The following is a 27,096-nucleotide window of genomic DNA, read 5'->3' on the forward strand; positions in this document are numbered from 1 at the left end:
GGAAGTGGCATTGAAATGTATGGTTCTATGACAACGACTATTAGTGGGATCTGGGCAGGGCAGCTGAAAAAAAGAGCAGCTTGGTCTACAGCTGACCACCGTGCTTGGCTCAGAGAGACATACAGATCACAAAACCTAACTTTACTTCCACTTTGAAACAATGAAGCTACTTCATTTCCCATGAAAAATCACCAGGACTCAAAAAAGTAGGCTTCACTACACATGTTAAAGTAAAGGCTGAAGCTACAAACATAGGAGCTTAGGCGCTGTAAGTAGCTTAGCATCATCTGCTGTAGTTCAAATGTTGCCAACATTTGTGTTCTCCCATAACACTCCTTAAAAGGGACCTGTTATGCTTTTTCCACTTTTGTAACCTATAAAAGTAGATAGAATGTCATATAATCTTGTTAAACGATGCCAAAGTTTCAGATAATGAGGTCTGAGGATTTGGAAGTGAGCCCTGAATGAAGTTTGTGATGGCTGTGAACGCTCGGTTTCAGAGAATTTTTTCCAACACTGGCTCTCTGTGACATCACAGAGACATCCTTGCCGTGCGCCCTTATATGGGCGTTGGCTCTGCTTCTCTGTTTATGGTGGGGTTCTTTTTGGAATGCTGCTGTTGCTGCTGTTGCCATGTTCAGGATGACAGTGCCTCTCAGGACAAAACAATACCTTTCATACAGAACAGAATATACACGTTCTTTTTTTAAATATCCTTATAGCTGCGAATGTTGGCATTCATCCATAACTAATACAACACAACCAATTTTGGCCTCCATGACCATAGTTACAACCTACGTTTACTGGGCATGTCCTCATTTTTAGCAGACGGACGGTTTTAAGTGCAAAGATGATGGAAAATCCTCCTGTGAGATTCGTTTTCCAAAGGTTTTCAGTCACCAAAACACTGCTGTCATATAAACCAGTATCCAAAACAGAACCCCCCCACCCCACCCCCAGCTTCTCGGCAACACCAGACTGATGAATACTTTACAAATCATGTCCAACACTTAAAGTATGCCTCATATTTGCTGATTTTATAAATGAAAAAATGACAGTACTGTATGTGTTTAAGTACATCGTATTCTCCTGGCTGTTGGGACAAAGACTCAACTCTGCAACTCTTTGTTGTTTTCACTTTGATTTTGCCCAATATCATCAAGACAAACTACATACTGTGCAACAATATGCCCCAGTCCATGAGTTAGTGTCATCATGCTGTGTTAGCCAACAGCTCCCTAAGTTCCTCGTACCCCCCTGCCCCCCGTGCGACTCTATTACTGGTACAGTAGCACGTATCAAGGTGATTTATTGCCACCGAGAGCTCAAGTTCTTTGAAATGACTGCTGTGATTAGTCATATATGCTTCAGAGCAGGGAAAAGAAGGCAAACGGCGCTCCTAAATTAACAGCAGCTGCAGACTGTAGTGGACCACGGCGAGGTGGTCAAACGTGTTGAGTGGTGAGAGTCGCTGGGGGACACGCAGAAAGTGGGTCATTACGCCCCTTTCAGGTAGGAGTGAGTTGACGGGAAAGAGAGAGAAATTCAGAGGTTGCGGGATTAATTGATTTTTCCGCAGTGGAAATAAAACAGCAGAAGAATGATAGCCTGTAACCTCTGCCAAACTCCTGCTTGAGTCGCTGCACATATGCTCCATATATTCCACAAATTCCCCCCCAGATAAATCCATAGTTCATTACTCTCCGGCAAAAATGTGCTTGTTGAAGAGCCGTTTGACTTGGAAGTAGTTTTTTGTTTCCAAAATAATGAATGTTTTTCTTTATCTTGATATGCTATACTATTAATAAGGTTAATTAGATTCTCTGTGTTCTATGTATGAAACTGCAAAGCTCATCAAGCGATGAAATCCCGCCTCTGACAGTAAACTCAATTTGCAGTCAGTGATTGCAACGATTACAATGACATTGCTCCGTGTTTCTGATTTTGAATCAGTGTCACTTTCGTTATTTTTTGAATTGTAGAAATAACACTCAAATACTCAAATTTCACATTGTATGTCAATGCAGATATTAGCTCATTTGCATACGGTATACTGTACACTTGCATATAGACTTCCTCCATTCAATCTTAGTTATATCGTGTGTGTTACATTTAACAAAATGTAGCGTTTTGTCAGGCTTTGGATGCACTAAATCGCATTTGGTGCACAATGAGGTGTTAAATCACATAAGTTCCAGCCATTTTATATCATCGACAAACTTTTGTATGCCACAAAATGACGATGCGCAAACAGGCTGAAATTGACATCAGATTGTGTTGTATGTACAGTAACAGTATACGGCTCGTTGTGTCACTGCTGGTGGTTTTTTTTTTTCGTCTGCTCTCTTCTAATTTGTCTGGTGAGATAAAGTCACTTGTAAAACTTTGCTTGAAGTACTGAATGGTGTGTTTTTTGAGAAAAAACAGTGAACAAGGCTGACAGATTATTTCCCTGTTTGCCATCATTGCAAGTTTGCATGAATCAGCAACTTCACACAGATAATTAAAAAAATGATTAACTAATAAAGTCTTTCACATCACTTACACACATACACAGTACATATAAGTATAGTGTAATAATGATAAATATAGCAAGTTTGGATCAAGGGCTTGTGTGTATCTGCTCTATAGGTGTCCACAACTCAATACAAAGGGCAGAAAAATGACTTACATTGACATTATTTTAAGTCTAAAATTAACATAGATTGATGACAAGTTGTTATATGTATTGTATATTATTCAGCTATATGTGTACTGTGTAACAATTTTTCTACAATTTTGAGGTTTTTCTTAGGTTTTCCTTAAGTTTTCTTCTATATCACCAAGCCTATATATAAAGCAGTGCACCTACTGCTCTAATTCAGAGATAAGGGTTCCATAGTTACTGACACACTTAGTGACTCCGGTTTAATACATCAATGAAATCATTTGATGACATTGTGATTTTTGTGGAAACATGTCATTTTAATTTGCTATCTATGATGGCTAAAGAAAAGAATATGCAACAGGAGATTTTTTTATCATAAATTTACTCATGCAGTGCATGTCTGTTTAATTCCTTGTGGCCCTGACATCCCAGACCACCATCAGTGAGGTAGAAGTAGAATGAAGTACTACATATGCAGTTACAGTGTCAACACGACTGATATAATTAAAGCACTTATTTCCATCCTTCCCCCATTTTGGAGCTTGTAAATGTACCCGTAGAAAGCCTTTCAATCGACCTTGTGCTTTTTCTCATTGAACGATAAGCAACAGTTGTTGGTGCACTTCTTCACAAGTACACAAAATTACATGAAAAGAAAATAGCTGAGGTTTTGGGCAGAGTGGTCAAATCCAGAAAGGCTGGTTGTGCCACACAAGGTAACATTAGTTGTAAACTCTAAAAAGCGGACCGCTGGTTACCCTTACATTTCACATCCAATCATGTTTGTTTTGCAGTGAAAAGCATGTCTTTGGTATTTTTTAAAGTTGAAATTAAATTTTGAAAAGCACCTCCCGGCTCCATGGCAACACATTCGCTAATCAATCCAGACATGGACGACAGTACTCCACAAGAGTGATTCCACCTAATTCTCCCCTTTCAAATCGTCAAAGACCTTGAAGAAATTGCTATCTACGGAGCTGCCCGCGCCTCAAATGGAAGAGTTCACATATCTTCCACTGATCTTTCACCAATGACCATTTGCTCTATCCGACACCAATCTGATAGCAATTTGATCAAGGACAGAAGACCTGAAAGTATCCCAACACTATCTCGAATACTAAAATCTCAACTTTTCTACTTTGCTGCACATTAAAAAGTCAGACATCCAACCTTGTTGTGTTATGAAGTGTCACCCCTGTGTGTTAAGTGCACATGTCAGAACTTCTTTTTTTGGTCAAACCATTTTCTTACATGTCTGAGGTGAGATTTCTGTCGAGATGGATTTTCACATACGCCCTTATTCTCGTGTAGATAGATGCTGTATGTGTGATTAACCAATCTCACTGCACAAAGGTGAGATGAAGAAAATTATTTTGTTCTCTTACTCCTGTGAAACGGACTTTGGAGCCTTGTAAGTGAAACGCTTTTGAGGGTCCGACATATTTCATGATTTAACTGCCTTGGATAAATGCTGTGGTTTTCATCATTAATCTATTGTAAAAGGTCTGATGAAAATTAAAGCAATTTTTGAAGGAAATCCAATTATATATATATATATAATTATATATATAATTATATATATATATATATAGTCGGAAAAAATATCGATATAACCGGACTGTCGATATATCCGATCCTGCGCCGAACTGCATTAAAAGTGGGCAATAATGCACTCGACATTGTTCTATAGTATAGAACAATGTCGAGCAGCTTAAATCAATCTTTGCTTAAGGATTTCAATACCAAAAAAGAACACGGCGAACGGCTGCTTCCAGTCAACTTTATTTTTCAACAGAAGAACCAACGAACGCCAGCATGTACATAAGAAAAACAGTGATTATTGCAAGCGATAAAAAGATATCTGAATACAACACAATTAAATACATGTATTTGTACGCTTGTGTCTTTGTTGGAATAGGTGTGTATGCTGTGTCAGTTGGTTCTTCTGTTGCAGGCATGTGTTTGGCCAGCTATGTAGGGCGGGTTGAGCATGACCTGTGAACCAGGAAGTGCGGGAATCGGTGTGTGTGCTGCGCTCTGGTGGTGGAAGTGTGAAAAATAAAGTTGACTGGAAGCAGCCGTTCGCCGTGTTCTTTTTTGGTATTGAAATCCTTAAGCAAAGATTGATTTAAGCTGCTTTTGTATCGATATAAGCAGACCAAATTGGCTGGCGGGAGATGAAAAGGGCATCGTAGTAACCGGATTATCATAATAACCGGGTATCGTACTAACGGAACTAATTATATCATAAAAGACTAGAAATTTGCCGGGAAATGAAAATAGTATTGTAATAAACAGTAATTCGTTATAACCGATATCGATATAACGAGACTTTACTGTATATATATATATATATATATGGAACCATAGGGAATAAGTATAGTCTTACATGCAGAAAACATAAATAAAGAACAACAGACACTTGTTGGTGAACATGACTTTGTGTGAAGGGAGAAGGGGAGAACATGGATGCTGTTTGACTCCAGTCCGTTACAAACGTAGCTTTGAAGACCGGCTATTTAGTGCTGCAAACTTGCTCAAAATGTATTGTCATCTTCAGCAGCAGGTGTTCTGTATTGTCATCCTTAAACCCTTCCTCCTGCAACCTGTGTTAAAGTACTTTTACATTCCAATCATACTGTAACAGACGCCGAGTATCGCTACCTCCTTAAATTCAACTGAGTGTGTTGCATTCAGTCCTGTTCCAGCAGTTCCAGCACTTTTTTTGGCATCACGGTGGCTTATTTTTCAGGCACAAAGAACACTCCAACACCTCATCCACACAGGGCACGCAGTACTAATGAGGAAGAAAGGAAACAGAACAAAGTTGTTCATTGTTCTGTGTGTTCTATGAACAAATAAACAACAAACACACACATAATGAAGATGACTCAAGGATTCTCTGGCCGGCATCTGTCTATAATGTCCCAATTCTAAAAGAACCATGATGTATTCTTCACAGACGCTGAGTCACTAGTGTGTGAATGCTTTGTCTGGGCACCGTTTGGCCTGATGATAACAGAAACGTAATTTTGGTCCATAAGCAGCGCGTACGAAAACCGAGGTTCCACTTTGTTGGTGATTTATATTTCAACATCATACAATTCAATAGAAAAGCTCCATTTGGGGTACGCTGCCAATGGATGTTTGTTTTCTAAGATCTTTCCCATTAAGTCTGACATTCTGACACGTTCTGGTTTATTCGTAGAAAGGCTAATAGCAGCATTTTCCTCAACCCGTCTCTGGCATCAAAGTGATGCTTAAAGTAATTGCTTGGGAGGGTTCCCAAAAGCACTTGACCGCCCCTGTGCCATCCTTGCTTTTAATACTACATACAAAACCTGCTCAGCTGGTGGGCTCAAATCTTATTTTGAAAACCAATGAAATAATTGCTGAGGAATTGAAGACGTTACAACAGCATCAAGAACGTGAAAATAGGTCTAACTTTCTTTTTAAACAATCAGAGCTTGGCAATGTTGAATTCATTCACCCCCCCCCCCCAACTAACTAACTGGCACTAATTACAAAGCAGCACTGTAGCAGTGCCTCATAAGTGTTTATATTTAGAGGGACTTCCTTTATATCCTTTCATTACATAGCAACATAACAACATAAATGTAGGAATATAGGATATAGGATTGGGACTGACTCCACTCCTGGACTGATCTCAGTCAGCTAGCGCCACAACATAAGATCCTTAAACTCTAGAGACACGGAACATCGACAACGAGAAACTGCTGTCGGATATGCGCCTGTGGACTCAGTCAAAGCAGGATTCAGCAGTACTAAATAAAACAGCTGCCATGCACCACTAGGCCACCGCGCACAGCAACAAACAACAATACACAAATTGGCAGACATCGTAGGGTCCCTTATTCTTTTGGCAAATGGTAATACGGAGCTTGGCAGCCCATGACATCAGCATCGTACAGATGCAAGACACACCACGCCCGTTTGTGTCGTATTCTATGGACTTGACTTGAAACCACTGATAAGAATTCCATCATTTCTGTGATTGGGGTGAAGTTGTGAAGTCTTCATCATGGAGATGCTAAAACTGTCGGTTTGATTAGTTTGAGGCCCCCGCCTTGATATGAAAGTTAAATGTTAGTGTGGCCCACGCAAGTTTGATATGGATGCTGTATGGTATCATGTACCCAGAAAAAAATATTACGTTTGATTAATGTTTATGATAAAGGTTAAATAACTGTTAATAGTTATCCTCCCTACCCGTGTGGAAGTGGTAAGTTTTTGGCTATTTAAGTTTAAAGGAAATAACTTGAAGGCTACCGTTTAGGTCGCTAGCTCTCTAGTTTGCGAGTTAGCATGTGTCTCAAGACCCTGCAGTTGCGCAATATGTTGTAAATAAAAAGTATAAATGTGACTATAGTCGTGTTTTGTCATGTCTACAGGGCTCTAATAATGCTTTGTTCATTTTAATCTGAAAAAAATCATTTGTCTACCCACCAACTATATGTGGTTTCTTAATTTTAATTCTTAATTATTTGCCGTTTTATTATTATATTTATTTATTACTGATTGATTTTCTTTATTCTTGCTTTGTTTATTTATTTTTCATCTTATTTTGTGTAGAAAAATAAAAATGAAGATATTTGAGAACAGTGGAATGTTTTATCAGAGCTTTTCTTGTAGAAAATCAGAACCAAAGCAAAGTTTTATTCATTTTTCTGTTTTTAATAAATGCGTTTTTTTGTTTTTTGGGGGGGAAAACCTGATGCAGCCCAGCCTCGCCCAGACCCTAGCTCCAGTGGCCCCCAAGTAAATTGAGTTTGGGACCCCTGGTTTAAGGATTCCGAAATACCAGATCAGAACATTCAAGGAGAATCTTTTCATTTGCTAAAATATTGCAGTTGGATTTGATTGCGCCTGATCTGTTTTTCCATTGTCAAAATGTACGAAAGTCGCACTGATTAGACCTTTCAGCTTAGGAAGCAAACAAAGACACACTCGTGTCCATCACCATCAGATTTTTGTGTAATGTTCAGATGACTTCTATTGTGACGATACAATAGTTCCAAAGCTACCGCTGGTGGCAACAATCCCGTATCCAGCGTCAGCATAGGACGGCCATTGTAACAACCAGACGCCGTGACATGGACTGTTGCATTCACTGTCATTGTCTTGAAAGAGATTTGTGCCGCACGCTGCCAAAAGCCTCATTTTACCCCATAGCAGCTGAGTTGATGACACATTAGTGATTGACCAGAACTCTCTAAATTGAATTTTCCTGAGCTGGCAACAGTCCAGAAATTGCTACTTGCATTCATCTGGCGTCGCCAAACAGCAGGCCGCATGTGTTATTCCACCGCAGCGCGTGTTCATACTCCGTTTATCTGAATCCTGCAGGCCTTGGGAGTCGACAGGCTTGGTAATTAGTGTCCACAAGCATAATCCCCCTGGTCTTGAGACCCCACACTATCAGATCCAAATCACCTCATGAAAGAAAGCAGATCATCCCGCAGAGTCTGACAGCAACAAAAAAAAATACATGTGTGAAGGCCATCTGTTTCTGGGAAATCTATAAAGGGTATGAATTATTTCCCTTGCAGTTCCTCATTTTCCAGCGGTATCTTTGGAAGAATCTACTGCTGCTGTTGTTTGGCTTTAATGTGTGCTACTTCTTCTTCATTACCTGTAATTATTCTGTGTTGTTTTGCTGATAAAACTTCAGCGTGCGCCGGTCTCTTTAATCATCATTATACAAGGGCTTGGTTTCATTAGTCTGCCACAAACAACAGTACTTGTGTGCTTGTATTTGGAGGTACAAATATGCAGGGGTAATTTACAAGAGGTGTAGCGGAGATGCTCTATTTTTAAAGGCTGTGATACTCCTAAAGTTGTTTTTTTCTTCACACTGAGGTAACAGGCCAATGTTGTACTTCTCCTGTGGCTGCGAGAGAACCGGATGGTGCATTGACTTTTCATGCTTTGCTCTTTTGACGTCTAATTCCACTATTTTCTTTTATCAACATCATTTTTGTCTTCTACTCACCTGATTAAAAGCATAGAAACATGGGACATTGAAAGGTGGAAAAATTATAACCCTCAGTACAGGTCTGTTACCTATCCAGGTTTTTCTAAATATTCCCACATTTCATTTCATACTTTCTGGGAAAATGTTCCCATTAGAAATGAATGCCCAATTTAAATGGCGCCCTCTGCTGGTGAAAAGTCACTTCAAATCATTTTGTGGCTTCTTTAACAGTGATGGCATGGGTTTTTTTTTTGATTGGGGGTTCAATTCCAGCTTATGCATTCATCATATTGTTTACGGTTAGATTCCATCAGACAGAAGTACCACCACCCGTCAACTAATTAGGGGCCATGGCTGAACTGACAAGACATAAATGCTGATTTATTGACAACATTTATTTGTATCAATAATTATCCGCTATCTAATAATAATAAACATGGAAAAAAGGTCTACTTAGTCATTGTACTAAGTCAAAAGGCACCAAAAAAACTACAATAATCTACAATACCGCGGCTGTGGAGGCAAATACGGCTATTGCTTATAAGTACTTCCTGCATCCAAGGCGAGTTATCACGTGAAATCTGCTCATGCTCACCGCGGTGCCCACCGGAGTTGCGGCCAACCGGGCCCAATGTCTCTCTCCCGTTGCCCAGAAACACATAAGCACAGATAAGCAGTGTATTGGATTGGCACGGGATTTCTTCCGGCCCACTGAAGACGGTTTCATGACCCAAAACCCACCAGTTGAGAGCTAGCCTCGTGTTTGAAATGAAATATATTAAATCCACGCAAAGGTAAAATATGCCATGCATGAAAGTTCTAAAGCAGAATCAAAACCAAAAAAAAAAAAAAAAGCGGAAGGGACCCCAGAAGGACCGAAACCAAAAGGACACAATGTTCACCAGTGTAGCTGTCTAAGCTGCTGCCCACCTCAATCCATCACAGGACCGCCGATGGCTCCCGAGGGGGCCCGATGCGCCGCTCTGCCCCTGCGCCACCTTTCTCTCCCACAGCTGCTTCCTTACACCCACCACCGCCGTTACGGCAGCCGCTACCACCGCATCGCCCCGCGGTGAGTGACAGGCATCTAGTTCCGCCTGACTGCAGCCTCTATCTCCTTCCCCTCAAGGACAACGAGGAGGACATATTGTCATCAACTCATCTCTCTCACTCCCACGTCCGCTACCTCCTCCTCTTCTCCATCGCTGAACATATGCACACTGTCTGCTACACACACACGTCCATACATAAGAGCACCCAGCCACCCAGCCACCCAGCCACCTGTAACAACATCTATATGACCTTTTCCCAACGGCCCCGGGCTCGGCAGCAACATTCACACAAACCACCGCTAGGTTTAGTAGTTCCTGACGCTTTTCATTCACTGCTTCCACTCAGAGTCCTCAGCCGCTGTTGTTAAAACCACTTCAGAGGGAAACCTTGGCTGGGGTCGATGAACAAAAAGAGTCTTTCACTACATGGCGTTGGGATATCACTCCCTCGCTCTATCGTGGCCATTGGTTTTTATTTATTATTATTATTATTATTATTATTATTATTCTATATATAACATTTTGGAAAGCAAGTCATATGTAGGATTCTGATCACTATGAGGCGTCAGTCACGTTACGTTGATGAGATATCACCTGCATTAAGTCAGCCATCAAACATATTCTTAAATGTCATATAAATAAATTGCAGGCCAGGCTGCACCGCGGACGAGTGGCCTCACAGCTAAGAGACCCGAGTTCAATTCCGCCCTCAGCCATCTCTGTGTGGAGTTTGCATGTTCTCCGGGTACTCCGGTGTCCTCCCCCATTCCAAAAACATGCTAGGTTAATTGGCCACTCCAAATTGTCCATAGGTATGAATGTGAGTGTGAATGGTTGTTTGTCTACGTATATGTGCCCTGTGATTGGCTGGCCACCAGTCCACGGTGTACCCCGCCTCTCGCTTGCTTATCCCAGAAAGCTGGCATAGGCTCCAGCACCCCCGCGACCCCCGTGAGGATAAGCGGTAGAAAATGAATGAATGAATGAAACCAGAACACCAGGTGTATAATGGACGCCATATTACAGATTTTGAATCAGTGTCTCTTTCTTATTGTTTGAATATTAATGAAATAACCCAAATGTGTGTCAATACAGATATCGACTCATTTGTATTTACTCTTCCTTGATTCCATATTCGCTATATTGCGTGCAGACTACACTGTTTCCATTTAATAAGGTGTAACCGGCTGAGATGGACAACATCTGCAGCATCCAGAACAAGCATGTCTGCCACGTGTGGGAATTCCAGTATTTGTGAGGCTGAAGTTTTGCACCCTGCAAAATGTGCCTCAAAAATGTCTCACCGGAGCCAAAATAAGACCAGAAGTACAGCTTGTCGGCCATTTTTGTTTACAGGTGGCATTTATGATGCGGGTGGTGTTTAATTTTATCTGCTTGGGATGTCTGCAAACATTTAAAGAATAGAGAGTAAGTCATACACAGATGAATAATGTTATTAATGATGGGTCAAAAGGCTTCATTTCATGGGAAGGGGTCACTTAACCCATTAACCCATGGTTGGAAATCAACCCATGGAAATGAACCCATTGTAATTAGAACTTAACTGATTGCTAGATTGCTTTAGCCTGTACAGTAAACTGTGTGTATGTATGTTTGTATTAGCTATATAGTCTAGATTTTTTTTTGGGGGGGGGGGGGGGTCTCCATGCTACATAATCTACACTGCTTGTCTGTTGTAATTTGTAATTCCAGTCACGATTTATGATCATATCTTAACTTGTGTTCACCTCGCTGCCAGTTATGAAGTGGGCTTAACTGTTAGAATAATACTTTTTAACCCAACATATTTTTGCATCTCACAGCACACAACTATGGTGAATTCACAAAAAAAATCAGTAAATCATAAAGACATAAACATGTAAAAACGGTGGTACAGGTATCACATACTGTCATCTCTCCTTTTATGGCAGTGAATTGTTTGCAGACCCAATCAGTAGGATTCAATATGTTCATATTCACATCCTATAAAACGTGTTTCTGACCTTCTACAAATGTTTTTTTCAACATTATTAGAGCCCTCTAAACATGAAATAACACCCCTATAGTCATCCTTATACTCGCGTATTACCTAATGTAGTAGACGCCAAAAGTAATAATACCATTGGGAAACATGACATTGGGTTGTAGTATCTCAAACGTAATGTGGGTCGATGGTATGGTATATAAAAAACTATCATCACACATCGATATATTCATGGCAGTTTGACATTATTGCTCTCTGGTTCTACCATATCTTACTTATTGTGTGGAAATATGGGCTAATAACTAAAAAAGCAATCTTCACTGGCTAAATGTACTGCAAAAAAGGTCAGTAAGGATAATTCATAATGCCGCCTACAGAGAACATACTAACTCCTTATTTCTAAAATCACAAATACTTCAACTTGCTGATATAGTTCATCTTCAAACAGCTAAAATAATGCATAAGGCTAAAAATAAGCAATTAGCTAAAAATGTCATCCAATACTTCTCTACAAGAGAGGAGAAATATGATCTCAGGGAAGAAGTACATTTGAAACACTTCTATGCTAGGACTACGTTATGCTAGCCATAGCATTTCAGTATGTGGAATCAAACTATGGAATGGATTGAGTAAGGAAATCAAACAATGCACAACGATGAGCCAATTCAAGAAACAATACAAGCAGTTGATGTTTGCTAAATACAAGGATGAAGAGTCTTGAACCAGTCATGATGTGCTATATATATCACTATATTGACACTTACTATGGTACCCATTATGGCATTGGATGCTCATATCACCCAGTACTTCAGTACGTGAAAAAAGAAAAACAAACAAAAAAAACCCTAAATTATATTAGGAAAGCAGGAAGTGAACAAATGTAACAGTTACTGATTGTAAAAGTACCAGATGAAGGGGTAGGATTTAATAAGCTTTGCTTCTTCCTACTCCTTTTGGACATGTGGAACTGGGAACTGATTATGGGATGCACTCAATTGTTATTTAACCTTTAACATGAACATTAATCAAACGTAATATTTTTTTCTGGGTACATGATACCATACAGCATCCATATCAAACTTGCGTGGGCCGCACTCACATTAATCTTTCATATCAAGGCGGGGGCCTCAAACTAGTGTCCTGCGGGCCACATTTGGCCCGTGGGCCGCGTGTTTGAGACCCCTGTCCTAAACACAAGAATGGGTTTGAAACTGAGTCAGGAGGAAGAAGAAAATAAGCAGGTAAAACTGTACCACTTCCACACGGAATAATAGGCCATAGTCAACCATAGTGAATAGCCGTGATGCTGAATCCCAAGGATTCCACTAAATATGACTTTTGTATGGTAGCCTTAGCCAGCAAGTGTAACATCACAGTGGTATAAACGAGCTTTTCAAAGGCATATAAAAGTCTTTGTTAATACAGAAGTGACATGGTGGCCTTTCCGAGTTCTTGTACAGAAAGTGTAACATGAATTGGAAGGGATTTTTTTCATCTGCCCACACTGTCATGTTTTCATATGACTGTCATGGTTTTCATATTGGCTTTTTAAATGTCTCCCAGACCAGGGACGCTTCCCTGTAACTTGATAGTGGGAACTTTGGAGTACAGTTGCTGGAGTTCAGTGCTGCAGCAACAATAATGAGAACTAGCACTTCAACTAATATTAGCCGATAGCATCTTTAACAAGACAAGATCATGCACTGCGTTGTAGCACCCTCCACTAATTGCGTACGCAAGTGTTGGTGGAGCGACCACAATTATGTTGCATAGCAGTTTCACTTCAAATTAAACTTTGGTAATACGTTATTATTACTTGTTATTTCAGATATTTTTATCACAGAGGTGCAGATAGATGGAATTATAACCAGTCGCTGTTTTAATAGAATATCAATGAATCCAACCCAACAATTTTGCAATTGTGCTAATATACTGTAAAGAACGCCAAAATAGAAATTATTGCCACTCAGATATTCCGCCTGTCTCACATTTTAAACCCATCTTGATTTGACTTCTGTTGGAAGTTTTGAAGGTTCCATTCCCTTTGTGGCGCTGATGCCGCAGTGACCCGTGCTAATGGAGATGTAGAAGTCAGAGCCACTCTAATGCTGATCTGCTGCTGAGAATGAGAAGAGTGGAATGGTACGCCATCATCATAGTTCGGTCTGCACCTCCGTTTGAAGGTCACGGATCAGTTCATTGTCAGTACAGTAAGGTAGCAAAATCCAAAACATAAAACAGCTTAGCTCTTGTGTAACACCTTTAGTGATTTTTTTAATGTAGCATAAAAAACTGCAAACTGCTAGGAAGTAATTCTCCAATAAATCCATCCGTCAATCAATATCGTATGCAGATTGCCATGCCAAACTGTCTAAATCTATGATACTAAAATTACATCATTTTTCCTCATAATATTATGATTTTAATTAGGAAAAATTGCGTCATTTTTCCTCATAATATTATGATTTTAATCAGGAAAAATTGGGGCTTTTTTCTCTAATATTTTGACTTTATTCTCATTCTTCCTGTAGATTTTTCCCAATTTTGATGTTGTTTTACAACTTTATTTTCAATAATTAACTTCTCGTAATAATGATTTTATTCCCACAATATTTCCATATATATAACTTTTCTCCCGAAACAAATTCTACTAAAGATACTACAGATTGTTGTTGTTTTTTTCTTTTTAGTTTTATTGTTAAATCATATTGTTAGAATATTCCACAAGCCAACAACAGCATTGTGCCACAAATGGCTGCACTTAAAACAGCCCTGGTTTATAGATTAAAAGCGTGACAATATTATAAGGTACCGTCCCTCACTTCATGTGTTGTCAATGCGTGTTCTGTAGCTCCATTTTTATTCCAAATACATGTGGCATTCCACCCCTAAATGTATCCCATTATGACTCTGACTACCATTACGGTTCTGTAACCAGACAAAAAAACCATTGCTATGTCCTGAGGCCGACACCAAACAAAGAACATTTACAGTGAAAGCTCATTTTGTCTTTGCAGCATTGGAGGACATTTAAAATGTGTCTGATGTACATAAATCCTAGCAGAGTTCTGCTTGAACGTATTCATTAATAATGCGTCTCATTGGCGGGCATCTGATTTAGAAAGGAAGAAAGATGAAGATAGACTCAGCGATATATTTCTCCTCACAAACACAACCCCCATTGCATAAATATTAATAGCGTATTTTCAGCTGGTGGGCATGAATCGTTTTTCAAACAGGGAATTTTAACTGCCATCCAAGCGTGTCGGCGCCGCTTTAGGGCCAGCATGACACGAGAGCTTTAACTATTTATTTTAGTTACTTGAGGAAAACACTGATCAATAATCTCGTTCATCTTTTCCTGGAGCAGCATTTTAACTGTCATTTTGCCTCAAATTGTTTTGGCATTTTATTTATCCGTTCAATTTATTGCAAAATTATGGCCTAATTTTTTTGTCATTATTCTTATCCTCTTAGGTCTACGACCATGAGTACACTGCAGTACTGGACGGCGTAGAGCGAGAAAGCCTGATGGAGATCGACCCCATTCGACAGGTTGAAATATTCCGAATCGGAAATGGGAGTGAGGAGGTTCTTGAGGTCCATGACTTTAAAAATGTAAGTAAAGGGACTGATGATCATCGAACTGATGACCACGCCGAAAAGCGAATGCATTTTCAGGATTAGTCAGACGTCAGTACACATTTTGACATCATTTATTTCCACCAACTTCATCATCTTTGACGTATTTTTCACGCAAAATTGCAAAATATCTCGAAATGCTCACTGAGTAAGAAATCAACATAACAATTTGTCTTTTGCTGTTTTTGTGACGTTGCCACACATCAGGAATGTTGATGATTATGATCATACAACTGGAGATACATGGTAATGGTAATGATAATGGTAATAGTCATGGTAATGGTAATGGTTTAGTTTTATTTGAACCTGCATCAGGTTACAATGGAATGCATCACATAATCACAGTTCCACATGTCCAAATGGAGTTTTTTGTGTCCCGTCCAGCCATTGGGGCAGATAGTATTGTTGATCTAAATGTCCTTACATGCTAAATAGATTTGCTCTGTCAGGAAAGGTGTTGGCTACAACTTCCCTGTACTATGAAATTTTATTTGCCGTTATTTGATGTTTTTGTTATGCGAATTTGGAGCGGCCGGACCGGATCTTATTTGATTTCTGCAATGAGTTATTACCACAGATGGCCCATAAGATGAATGATAGACAAGATTGGTCCTATGTGAATGAGATTAGAAGAGATTTCAACATTACTTGTACAAAAGTACAATGACAAATATGACAATAATATGACATTATATTGAAATCTGCCAATCTCATTTCTACTCCATTACCTTGCTTTGTTCGGCACAAGGCTACACAGTTCTTCAGTCTCTGTGTACCGTAATTCAAATTCTGCCATTTTATGTACCTATGTGTTTTATATATGCATGTGTGTAGTTTTAACTGTTTTATTTTATTTATTTTAACAACCATGTAGGCTGCACGGCGGTCAAGTGGTTAGCGCGCAGACCTCACAGCTGTATGACTGTATGACTGACAAAATGTCTTACTCTGTTCATGCCGTTGTTCTATGGAACAAACACACCAAGGTGCTGCAACCAATTTACAGAATGAACTCTTTTTCTGTCTGTTTGAAAGCGGCAGATGAGGAAAAACAGACATGCATGACACATGGCAATTATTCTTTATTTTCATTTACATTTCATTTACTTTTACATTTGTTGCTGAACGAGATATCAAGTTTTGTCTGGAAGCATTCTTAACAGGTCTAGAAATCGAGCAACAAAGTCTTCTGGGTTGCAGAACTGCTCTAAGCGGAAAAGCAAACTTGATTGACACATGGGGTATTGTGACAACGATTAAAGGGGACCTATTATGCTTTTCTGGCCTATAAATAGAATGTTGTGTTCTCCTGCTAACTATACCTAAGTTTCAGACGTGGTAGAACTGCCCCTTTGTGATGTCACAGAGGAGCAGACTTCATTATATGGTTCATAGTTGGGAAGCACTTTGGGAGTTTGACCAATCACATCGAAGTGGGCATGCCTGGAGGCGGGCCTTGGGTGGAATAAATTAAAACAGACCGTTTTGCGGGAATAGGTGCATATTCTGGAAGATCTACACAGTGTTCTGTGCTGGTTATTGTGTGTGGCTGCTCTATAGGAGTCCACAACTCAACATGAAGGGAAAATAAGCATAATAGGCCCCTTTTAAGCAGAGAACCCCAGTGTCTTAATGTTGCATGGAAGAAGGTCAATTTCCAGGATAACTTCATCATTTCCAGGTTGTTTGACCTTTTCTCTCATTTTCCATATGTTGTCCATCACTGGAAAAATTGTCAGTCATTTTCCAGGTTTTCCAGGATGCTTGGGAATGCTGAGATTCATTCTTTTTTTTATTCCTTAAGAGAAAAGTGAATAATCGATTTGAAATCATTTCTTTATATTTTATCGCCGATCCTGTTCAGAGTCACAGATCAGCTGGAACCTATCCCAGCTGACCTAAATTGAATAGGCCACTTCATAATAGAGCAGAACTTCCAAAATTGAATTCCGCTGAAGTCATACAAATGTAGTGAAAAAGGCATAGTGTCATACAATAATTCCATACATCTCAGTGGGCATCTGAGGAACTCTACCAGTGTTTTTTTATTTTTTTTTATGACACTGCCAGTACCACTGATAATGCAATGTGTGAAAGTGTGATGATAACCATAGTGAAAAAGGCAGAATTTATTGTGACCAAGTAGTAGCGTGGCCCCTAAAGTGGTTCAATAAATAATAATTACAGTAAAGTCTCGTTATATCGATATCGGTTATAACGAATTACTACTTATTACGATACTATTTTCATTTCGAGGCAAATTTCTAGTCTTTTATGATATAATTAGTTCCGTTAGTACGATACCCGGTTATTATGATAATCTGGTTACTACGATGCCCTTTTCATCTCCCGCCAGCCAATTTGGTCTGCTTATATCGATACAAAAGCAGCTTAAATCAATCTTTGCTTAAGGATTTCAATACCAAAAAAGAACACGGCAAACGGCTGCTTCCAGTCAACTTTATTTTTCACACTTCCACCACCAGAGCACAGCACACACACCGATTCCTGCACTTCCTGGTTCACAGGTCATGCTCAACCCGCCCCACATAGCTGGCCAAACACATGCCTGCAACAGAAGAACCAACAAACGCCAGCATGTACATATGAAAAACAGTGATTATTGCAAGCGATAAAAAGATATCTGGATACAACACAATTAAATACATGTATTTGGACGCTTGTGTCTTCGTTGGAATAGGTGTGTATGCTATGTCAGTTGGTTCTTCTGTTGCAGGCATGTGTTTGGCCAGCTATGTGGGGCGGGTTGAGCATGACCTGTGAACCAGGAAGTGCGGGAATCGGTGTGTGTGCTGTGCTCTGGTGGTGGAAGTGTGAAAAATAAAGTTGACTGGAAGCAGCCGTTCGCCGTGTTCTTTTTTGGTATTGAAATCCTTAAGCAAAGATTGATTTAAGCTGCTCGACATTGTTCTATACTCTAGAACAATGTTGAGTGCATGATTGCCCACTTTTAATGCAGTTCGGCGCAGGATCGGATATATCGACAGTCCGGTTATATCGATATTTTTTCCGACTCCCGACAATATTGATATAACGAGACTTTACTGTATATGCTTTTCAAATTAATTAATCATGATTAATCACCATGTCTCACTATGTCTGAAATACGTCAATTTTTACCGTATATTTATTGACAGAAAAACAATTTATAGGGAGGGATATGTACTACAAATGTACGTATTAGCAATACAATCAACGTATTAAATCAAATCAAGAGATGGCACACGTCTGAGAAAGTCATCTAACAGAGGGTGGTGGCTTGCCATGATGCGAATGCGTTAATTACGCAAAAAAAAAAAAAAAGCTGAAGTTCATCCCACTAATTAACCAAACATGCATGGTTTTGGACGGGTTTATATGAAGAAAACCATAGAAAAGCAATCTCAAAGTGGAACCCAGCACCACTTTAGCGTGCAGCCTGATGTCACTTTAAATTCAGAACAACAGTGGCTTAATGGTACCACAAATAAACCTCCATGGATGGCCTGCTTGGGCCACCAGACATACATTGCTGTCACTTTGCAGCAAAATGCAGGTCAGGTGCGATGTTAATACGTGGGCCGTATGGGTTTCTGGTGCGTGGAGATGGGGGGTGTCGGGAATGGCTGGTGCTTCCCACAAACAGGATAATTGGTGCAGATAATGAGTGAGCGAATGGCCACAAATTCCTGTAATAACTGCTTAAACACACAGTCATTAGAGGAGCTCGGGCTTTACTGTTTAAATGCACTCACTGCAGCCCCAAGAGGGGGGTTGTTCTTTCCCTAAAAGACTCATTCTAAAGTAGAAAGTTGTTTGCCGTACAAACACCATTAAGAGAGCCCCCATTTGTTTTCTCACACCACCCGCTTTTGTTGCTGCAATTTTGTCTCCAGCAAAACTCATTAACTTACCTTTCATTTTGGAATCCTTCTCAAGTGTGCTGGAGGTTACACAAGCGGAGCCTCAGACAAGCAAGCCACCAAACTTGCAGCATTATTTACCGTGAAATGTGGCCAGATGAATCTCAAATCAAATACAAGAAAACACATTTAGTTGTCAATGTTTTGCTTACAATAGCCTGGCGGAATGTTAACATCCGCAATGCACTCTTTCTCTTGCTATGTCTATATCTCAGGGAAGAAGTACATTTGAAACACTTCTATGCTAGGACTACGTTATGCTAGCCATAGCATTTCAGTATGTGGAATCAAACTATGGAATGGATTGAGTAAGGAAATCAAACAATGCACAACGATGAGCCAATTCAAGAAACAATACAAGCAGTTGATGTTTGCTAAATACAAGGATGAAGAGTCTTGAACCAGTCATGATGTGCTATATATATCACTATATTGACACTTACTATGGTACCCATTATGGCATTGGATGGGCATATCATCTCCTACTTTGGTATGGGACAAAAAAATAAATAAAAAAATTTAAAAAATGTAAAAATTAAAAAATGTAAAAAAAAATTAAATTTTAAAAATTAAAAAATTAAAAAATTAAAAAATTAAAAAATTAAAAAATTAAAAAATTAAAAAATTTAAAAAAAAAATTAAATTTTTAAACAGTTACTGATTGTAAAAGTACCAGATGGAGGGGTAGGATTTAATAAGCTTTGCTTCTTCCTACTCCTTTTGGACATGTGGAACTGGGAACTGATTATGGGATGCACTCAATTGTAATCTGATGCATGTTCAAATGAAATAAAACCATTACCATTACCATTACCATTACCGTTATGTTTTAACACCAAGCTGACACACATATTGTACACATATATGCCTGTTGCATGTTCCACTTCCTGTTAGTGAAGCAAATCCCCCGAGGAAATCCAGTGCTCCTCCATGAAGGGTAGCTAAGCAGCAAGCAAGAAAGCACAATAATTAAAATGTTATTCCGAGTGGGGAAAAAGAAGACTGGGAAGGAGCTGATATAAAATAGGCAGCCGCATGCTGATGGCAAAATTGATTTGAAAGGAGCGCCGCTTGTCATGAAAATGACCACGCTTGGCCAGTCCAGACGCGGTGGACATCATGCCTCGGGGCGGTGCGGGTATGCCATCACAATTCGGAGGCCACAGCTGAAATCCACCTGCTGTTCTTTCACAACAATTCAGGACTTGGATAAACAGTGGAGGGGCAAACAAAATACATCCCCAAAGCAAACCATCAGTCATTCTCACATTAGAGCAAAGTTATTATTATTCATAAAACTTGGCGAAGGGAGAAAAAAAATAATATTGTACAGTTAAAGGCACACTATTTAGCAAAATGTACTTTTTGATTGCTATTCTAACAGTAATCTGAAAGCAGCAAACTTCAGAAAAGTCTATCATTCTCTCACTAGTTTACTCAACATTTGAGAATATTTATTCACATTTGAAGTTGTGACTTTTCATGACACCATGACAGAAAAACCTCCTTCCTTATGGACACGATATCGTCTCAAACATGGCCTAGCTTGATGATCCCATTGTGTATGCCCACCATTCCACTCGGGACAACTTTATAATAAATCAAAAATACAGATTGACCGCATGGTGGGGAGTGGTTAGCATGTTGGCCACACAGTCAAGAGATTAAACAGTCTGGGATCGAATCTCTGTGTGGGGTTTGCATGCTGTCCCCTGCATGGGTTTTCTCCGGGTATTCCGATTTCCTCCCACATTCCAAAAACAGGTTAATTGTTAATTAGCGGCTCTATATTGTCTACAGGTATAAATGTGAGTGTGAATGGTTGTTTGTCTATATGTGCCCTGTGATTGGCTGGTGACCAGTCTGGGGTGTACCCCGCCTCTCGACTGAAGTCAGCTGGGATAGGCTCCAGCATTTGACAATGTGAAATTGACCTGTAGTGTGAACTCTGCTCTGTTGGAGACTGATGTGGAGGAACACAGTTCATTAGCATTAAAGCTACAAACACACTAAATCATGTGACTTACTAATCTAAATCCTAGCACCAGGGCTAGATTTTCTATACATTATTGTCCGAGACCTTTTTAAATTTGTTGAAAACTTTTAATTAGTGCTGAAATATGAATACCTCTCAGCGTAAAGCTAAAAAAACAACACTGCGTCCGACCTTTGAGCCAGGTGACCTTTGGTCTTGCCTTCAAGTCTGCTGTGGAGAAGATAAAAACTGCACACAAGTGACATTAGAACAGTTGACTTCAGGATGTACTCGGGTCCAAATAGATCAAATTGTTTTTCCGTGTATGTCATGGATGCTGTGCCCGCCGGCCAATCACATCCAGATTGTTCCCGCCACTATACGGTTGACAAGTCAGTATCTGTGGTGCAGGTTTAACTCCACTGATCCTTATTGTGAGCATGTCACCAAACAATGTTTGGAAAAAAACAATAAGAAAATGTAGAAGTTTTTCAGCTAATTTTGCCCATCATTAACAATCCTTATGTGAAAAATTAACACATTTCTTTCCATTTTCTGTGCATTTTAACAAGAAAAAATGCTTTAGTATGAGCTAGCTAACAAAGCACATCATTGGGATTTATCTATTTTGACTATAAAGCTAAAAAAAAACCCTCTCATGATATTTTATTATTTGCTGTACAAGTACACTGATCATAACATGTACTACTTACTTTTGATTATTAAAAAAACTATCAATTTTTTTCAAACTAATTACCAAAACTTTACATTGATACATCGGCACACTTCACATCGGCATACTATAGCTTACGCTACTTCAATCAACAACAGCAGCATAAATACACTGCATTGGGATGGCTGTATCTTCCAGCACAAGACGTGTGCTGTAGTCCTTGGGTAAAAAAATGCTGACTCGAGGCGTTGTGTCACTGAGATTAGCACAGCATTGTGCTACTCCGCCAGATAGATATAGTTTTTCATGTTAGCTGCTACAATAATAATATCACTGTAGCTTGGTTAATGTAGAAGTCCGTTATGTAAAGAAAACACTGTATGTGTTTTTTGTTTGTTTTCTTTTTTTGTTTTTTGTGTATTGTCAAAATAGACACTTCCCATAGCTAGCTTATAATGCATAAGGCTAAAAACAACCAATTAGCTAAAAATGTCATCCAATACTTCTCTACAAGAGAGGAAAAATATGATCTCAGGGAAGAAGTACATTTGAAACACTTTAAAACTTTACGTTATGCTAGCCATAGCATTTCAGTATGTGGAATCAAACTATGGAATGGATTGAGTAAGGAAATCAAACAATGCACAATGATGAGCCAATTCAAGAAACAATACAAGCAGTTGATGTTTGCTAAATACAAGGATGAAGAGTCTTGAACCAGTCATGATGTGCTATATATATCACTATATTGACACGCACTATGGTACCCATTATGGCATTGGATGCTCATATCCCCGAGTACTTCAGTACGTGGTACATTATTTAAAAAAAAACAAAAAAACAAAAAAAATACCTTAAACTGTATTATGGAAAGCAGGAAGTGAACAAATGTAACAGTTACTGATTGTAAAAGTACCAGATGGATAGGTAGGATTTAATAAGCTTTGTGAGTGTGAATGGTTGTTTATCTATATGTGCCCTGTGATTGGCTGGCGACCAGTCTAGGGTGTACCCTGCCTCTCGCCCGAAGACAGCTGGGATAGGCTCCAGCACCCCCCGCAACCCTCGTGAAGAAAAAGCGGTAGAAAATGAATGCAAATGATGCAAATGCAAAAGTTGCACCCAGCCAGATGGCAAGGCCAAGGCAGTGGAGGACCCTTGGATGTCCTAAGTTTAAAAGTACATTGTGTACATTGTGTACATTGTGTACATTGTGTACATTGTGTACATTGTGTACATTGTGTACATTGTGTACATTGTGTACATTGGCCGGCGACAGCAGCAGCTCCTGTCACAGCAGGCGACTCCTGCAGCTGATTTTCCTAACCTCCGTGGATGTACGGCGGGTGCTCACCAATTTGAAGTGGGTTCCAATTATGGGGGTCAAACTGGGATTCAACAACAGCATCAACATGTGGTGTATTTGTGGGGAAAATAATAGCGCAGGCAGCACAGTAGGCGTGCAGTTTTGTGTGTAGTGTTTCAAGAATTGAAGAGTTCCACCATGTGGTTTCCTAATTTTTCCCAACAGCTTATATTGCGATATAATGTGATCTAAAAAAGACCTTAACTGTTTTGAAATGAAAATGGGTTAAAAAGAACATGCGACTCACTGGAGTCCAACTTTTTTTTCTTTTTCGAACGAGACTCGCTGACATCGCTTTAGATCTTACTCACAGGAGCTGAATGATGCATGGGGTTGCTTCCCATCCTGTTAAATAGACGCAGATGAGCATCTCGCTAGTGAATTTCTATATTTGTGTATGTCGTCTTTTTCTAACGTCGCCTCTGAAAATGACATTGCTTTTCCATTTCTCATCCCTGCGTTAATGTGTCTCTCTTCATTTTCTGGACGACCAAGCCCAGTAATCATTGTATGTCATCCAAACATTGCCCTTTGCTTTCCCGCCGCTACTCAGCAATGCAGCGGAGCCAAATTAAACAGAGACTCATCACAATAAAGCCAGGCAGAAACATCATGCTTGTGTGCTTGAGACCATTATTGCTCCATCCTTCCCCGCGCCGATGAAATTACAGGCTGTAGATTACGACAAGCTTCACTTTGTATCACGTTTTACGTGGGCGCGATCTGCTTTTGTGGGTGACGGCGGCACCACCTTGGAAAAAATTGTCAAAGCGGCGGCCTCATGTTCAAGTTAACTGATTCCAAAGGAGATGTCACGCCAATTGGTGTGTTGCTGCAATTAAATTTAGATGGAATCAAGTTCATTTTCATGGCGGCGGCGCTCATACATTTCTAGGCGGTGCCATTCTGGGGCAGATGTAGATCCCGCCGTCTCTTCTAATGCGGCGTGATGAATGAGCGGCTCTCTGCAGAAAATAAATTGCATAAAATGGGATTTTGCGAGCGTGTTGCAGATGCCCATCTCCGCTGAATATCTTTACACGTGTCATGTTTGATTCGGTTCAGATGAACTGGAGTGCGTTTGCTCTGCTGTGTGCGAACGCCATCGTCGGACTGAGACTGCTGGAGAGATCTCGGGCCACTTGCAAGGGAACTGTAACGGTGTGGTTCAATGTGGAGCTCAAATGGGAACGTTACATAGGGAATATTTGCTCTTAAAGCCAAGTTTAATAGAACTTCATGTAATTATTTTTGCTTTGCTTTTATTTGAGCAAAACAATGCAACAAGTCAAAATTGGCTTACTAGGACTTCTTGAAATAAGATTAAGATTAAGATGTGCCTTTATTCGTCCCTCAGTGGGGAAATTTGTATTGCACAGCAGCAAGAGTACAGAGTCAGTTAAGCAGTACAAAATACACAATATAGAAAAATAAACAATATTATAATATATACAACAACCCAAGTATTAACAAAATCAACGGTTTTTATATACTCATTGTTATCTATATTGTGAAATTATGTGTTGCTCAAAAGTAGTATTTTTACTTTCCTCTCTGTCATCTTCTTCATACAGTAAAGTCTCGTTATATCGATATTGTCGAGAGTCAGAAAAAATATCGATATAACCGGACTGTCGATATATCCTCGACATTGTTCTATAGCATAGAACAAGTGTGAAAAATAAAGTTGACTGGAAGCAGCCGTTCGCCGTGTTCTTTTTTGGTATTGAAATCCTTAAGCAAAGATTGATTTAAGCTGCTTTTGTATCGATATAAGCAGACCAAATTGGCTGGCGGGAGATGAAAAGGGCATCGTAGTAATCGGATTATCATAATAACCGGGTATCGTACTAACGGAACTAATTATATCATAAAAGACTAGAAATTTGCCGGGAAATGAAAATAGGATCGTAATACGCAGTACTTCGATATAACCGATATCGATATAACGAGACTTTACTGTATTAAATGCATTAACACATTTTGAGTTCACTGTTCTAGATTTAAGTCCACCATCTACTTGAAATATGATCATAAATTGAGGCGAAACATCTTGAAGTAAGTGTTTTGGGCAAGCCCATACTTGATTCTAAGTATGTCATTGTATTCGAATATTCGAAAAATGTGTTGTGACCTTGTAGACTGTCTATTTCCATTTCTTTTAGGAAAATGGGTTTCGAACAGCTGCTTAACTGAATGCTGTGTTTACAAAAAAAATGGTACAGATAGAGTGTAATAAATAAAGCGCTGCTGTTTTTATATAAATACAAACTAATCTATGTTTTCAACCCAGCATATGGCATTTTGGTTTGTGATATTTGAGGTATGTCACAAAAGTCCTTACATGCCATTTACTGTATTTTCCGGACTATAAGTCGCACTTTTTTTCATAGGTTGGCTGTTCCTGCGACTTATACTCCAGAGCGACTTATAAATGAAAAAAGTTTATGTTACATAAACACTGGACACCTTTTGTGTTCATGTTTATTTTTTGTGTAGCTGAATAAGCATTGTGTTAGCATATCTTACACCTATTCAGCCTGTTCTCTATTCTTTTATTGGTAGAACTTGCCCTCCAAGAGGACGTAATGTTTTTGTCAAGTAGTTTGTCAAATAAATTACCCGTGAAAAATGTGACTTATACTCAAGTGCGACGTATGTATGTTTTTTTCTACCGAATTATGCATTTTTGGCCTTGTGCGACTTATACTCCGGAGTGACTTATAGTCCATAAAATACGGTACTACACAGGTTTTGATTCCATGAGAAAACTAGCAGTGTAAACGTTTTTGGTGCGGACCAGAGTACCAAAGCACCAGTATGGATTGAGCCTTAGATGAACATACAACGGTGCAGGGAGAATTACCAGATCTCTCTGTTTCTCGGCGTGTCAGACGGAGGTGGAGGATCGCCAGTGAGGCTGAAGAGAGTGACTTCCACACTTGACTGCACACATGAAGAGAGCGAGCGCTACCTGCGACTGGCTAATTCAATGGGGGCAGCGCTGCAGAAAACACCTCGTTGGCGACATTGTCACTCAAGTCTCTCCAGCGTATACACTATGAAGTGTTGTACAGCCACGCTGGAGCTCCCGTGCCATTTTTCTTCTGTTCCACTTTAAAAAGCAGGAGCCATGCTGCAATGGTTCATAGTCAGCCATTATATAACATACTGCAAAAGTAGGTTATTTTGTTACAAGAGCGGGGTGAACATATTTCCCTTCTATGTCAATATAAAAGGAGGATTACATGAAGTCATGCGATGCAATAATTAACATGATGCAATAATCATCAGATATTATTATGTATTACAGTGATATATGGGTTAATATTTGTATTACTACGATGCAGATTATATTTCATTTTACAATTGCATGGTAATGTGATGATTTAACTGTAAAAACTGTGCTCCGAACAGATCTCCCTCTCCTTTCTCTGTTATATGGGGCAGGAGGTTGATTGTGGCGCAGGTGGTAGGGCAGCTTTTGTCAGAAAGTGGAAGATTGCTAGTTCAGTCCCTGCTCTCCCAACCCTGTATGAACTTCATTCTTTAGCAGTTGTAACAAGGTAAAAAATAAGTATTTTATTCTTAAAGTAAGTATTTCCAGCTTAAAGAAAAAAAATCATAATTTAATAGTAAATCTCAATTGAAGATTTCTTTCCAGGTAAAATTTACTTGCTGCATGGACAGATAATTTCACTAGTTTGAAGTCTTTTTTCTCCAAATCTAGTATTTTTATCTTCATGTATTACGTCCAGTTAGCATTTGCAATCAAACGATACAGATATACAAGAAATGAAAGTGATAATGGAGCCGAGGTCAAGACAACGTATTAAAAA

At 39.4% G+C, this 27,096-nt stretch overlaps 1 protein-coding gene across 1 annotated transcript in view; it reads left to right on the forward strand.

The window, feature by feature from the left end:
• The window catches only part of tnmd (tenomodulin), a 76,396-nt gene that overhangs the window by 25,053 nt on the left and 24,247 nt on the right, over positions 1-27,096 (forward strand). Inside the window, exon 2 of the mRNA XM_058076235.2 lies at positions 15,156-15,296. Within this exon, the coding sequence (XP_057932218.2) occupies positions 15,156-15,296 (141 nt within the window). The remainder of the gene's footprint in view (positions 1-15,155; positions 15,297-27,096) is intronic.

This window comes from Doryrhamphus excisus, linkage group LG23 (assembly GCF_037039965.1).
Source record: "Doryrhamphus excisus strain RoL-2023G ecotype Guam linkage group LG23, RoL_Dexc_Guam_v1.1, whole genome shotgun sequence".
NCBI classification, from domain to species: domain Eukaryota; kingdom Metazoa; phylum Chordata; class Actinopteri; order Syngnathiformes; family Syngnathidae; genus Doryrhamphus; species Doryrhamphus excisus.